Here is a 2,301-nt window from a genome sequence, read left to right on the forward strand (position 1 = left end):
ACGATTACCTTGCTGACATTCGCACAAAAGTTTGTCCCTACATGGCCGACACTTTCATTGGGTATATCTTTCTGTTAAGTGCTTGAATCTGGCTCGTCAGAGATGTGAGCAGATCCACATCATTTATACTACCAGTTACTCATCTCGTTAGTAGGATATTTTCTCTAATAGCTTATATGCTACTTCATAATGGTACCCCCTATACCTGCATCTAACATAGAATGATTAGCGTGAAATAAATAAAAAGTTTGTATCGGAAGCAATAATGGTGCACCATGATGTGGGCATTTTCTTAACAACTGCTTAAATCTCTCCTAGGATTCATCCAAGGACTCCATTTCAAACTGCATAGTTTGTTATATCATTACGAAGCTTCGCAATCTTGCATGGTGGGAAAAAACTACTTTCTCATGAATCATTGTACCATCATATCCCAAGTTGTGATAGATCCGATCAATTTAGACAAATGGCGTCTTCTGAGACAATATTTTTTTTTATGAACAAAAAACCCTATCTAATTTGGTTAGACAAATAAATTTTAAGGTATAATAATCGAACCTATAACTATTATACTAAATAAAATTCAAGGTCATGCACTAGTTTAATCTAAATAGTTCAAGTTTTTCATGACTGGCATGGGTCATGCACTAGTCAGGAATCCCTTACAAGATGAAAAACAACCAATCAAATTAAAATAAACTAACACAAAAGTAAAAGAAAACAAATGAACCAATTAATCAAAGGAAAATAAATTAACAGAAAAAATTGTAAAACTAAATGCCTAATGATATCAACAAATCTTGATTAGTCCTCTCTTTTCATGGACGTCCGACAATACCCTACAAGTAGAAGGACTAATCAAGATTGGTACTGTCGGACGTCCATGAAAAGAGAGGACATCAACAAATAGCATGCATCTAATAATTATTTTTTCAGAAAACAAAATTCTAACAATTATCACATAATAAATATATAGCCGATAATAAGTAATTCAAATTTCCTTGGTTTAAATTATTTCACCTTTTTTCATTATTAAATTTATTGGGTAGCTTTTTGAAATGTTTTTAATTTTTACGTACATTGCTTCATTAGTATCAAACTTTCAACAATGATATATATATATATATATATATTTTTTTTAATTAATAGGAATAAAGTTAATCATCATTCGCAAAACAGAAGGATGTACACATGTTACAACAAAGAATTTAATTTAGCTTAGAAATTATTCAATTTCCAAAGAATAGAAAGAAAGATTCGGAAAACATGTAACAAGATAATTTGATATAATGCTCTACAATCAACTCTTCTCCTTAGCATGATATCAGTGATCGTCTTGCTCTTTCTCTTTTTCTTCCTTCACTTCTTTCTCTTCCTTTTCCTCTTTCTCTTTGTCTTCTTCAATCTTCTTTGGTGTAATAGGTGCTTCCTTACTGTTTTCGTCATTTTCCTTTGGATTTATCTCAACTTCTTCCTCGCTTGTTTTTTTCTCCTCGTCAACCTGCGGGTGAATTATTGAAAACCCAGATGACAACAAAATTAAACAATGGCTACTTGTATACAGTAAACGATGACAATATTTGTATATGTATTAGCATACCTCATTGGGTGAAGAGTCGGAAGAATGTTGTTGGGTCTCATCATCATTCTTTTTGTCTTCGGTTTTGACCTCCTCAACAGCGACACCGTTAACGGATTCCTCCTTAGCATGCTCGGGTGCTGGTGCATTAATAATATCTTTGCCTTTCAAGCCCTTTGGAAAACTAGCACAAGCACCCATTTTTATTTGGAATTACGTCTAAACTGAAAGAGATTGATTAATTTCTCTCTCTTTATTCTTTTTCTATTTCTCTTGCTAAGGAGGAATCTAGAGAATAATGAATTGAGACTTGGTTATAGTTCTATAGAAAGAAGCTTTATATAAGGGAGCCAAATCTATATTTAGGTTTTAGGGTTCCGAAGGAGATGGGTGGAATAAGCTAAATTTAGCTTTAGAATCAAGTTATTTGACTCAAAAATTATAGGCCATAAAAACTCATTCATCAATTAATTATCTGTCCTCCAATATGAAATGACTTACCAATTATATCATTGATAAAAATAAATATATGTTTTCTAATATATAATGTAAGCCTATGTTGAATCATAAATCTCAACCCTAATAATATAAATCAGCACTCCGATTAAAGATTGCTAGACTTAGATGTTTAGAATATTTTGGTCATTTTTGTCATTATTTTTTATTGGGGGCTAATTAGGTTAACACACATGATTTTATGGCTATTCTTTTTCAACAAAGCT

General features: G+C 31.9%; 1 protein-coding gene across 1 annotated transcript; it reads right to left on the reverse strand.

The window, feature by feature from the left end:
* Positions 1-1,141: 1,141 nt before the first annotated feature.
* LOC123206076 (cilia- and flagella-associated protein 251-like) lies at positions 1,142-1,885 on the reverse strand. The gene is made up of 2 exons (XM_044623186.1): positions 1,601-1,885; positions 1,142-1,501 (listed from the first exon to the last, which is right to left on the reverse strand). The coding sequence occupies exons 1-2, from the start codon at positions 1,778-1,780 to the stop codon at positions 1,325-1,327; spliced, it is 357 nt and encodes a 118-aa protein (XP_044479121.1). The 5' UTR covers positions 1,781-1,885; the 3' UTR covers positions 1,142-1,324.
* Positions 1,886-2,301: the final 416 nt, after the last annotated feature.

This window comes from Mangifera indica, unplaced genomic scaffold (genome assembly GCF_011075055.1).
Source record: "Mangifera indica cultivar Alphonso unplaced genomic scaffold, CATAS_Mindica_2.1 Un_0023, whole genome shotgun sequence".
In the NCBI taxonomy this organism is placed as follows: domain Eukaryota; kingdom Viridiplantae; phylum Streptophyta; class Magnoliopsida; order Sapindales; family Anacardiaceae; genus Mangifera; species Mangifera indica.

Coding starts and splice junctions, on each gene's coding strand:
- LOC123206076 (XM_044623186.1), bottom strand. CDS start 1,780: ATGGGTGCTTGTGCTAGTTTTCCAAAGGGCTTGAAAGGCAAAGATATT. Junction 1,502..1,600: donor CCGACTCTTCACCCAATGAG/GTATGCTAATAC, acceptor ATTCACCCGCAG/GTTGACGAGGAGAAAAAAAC.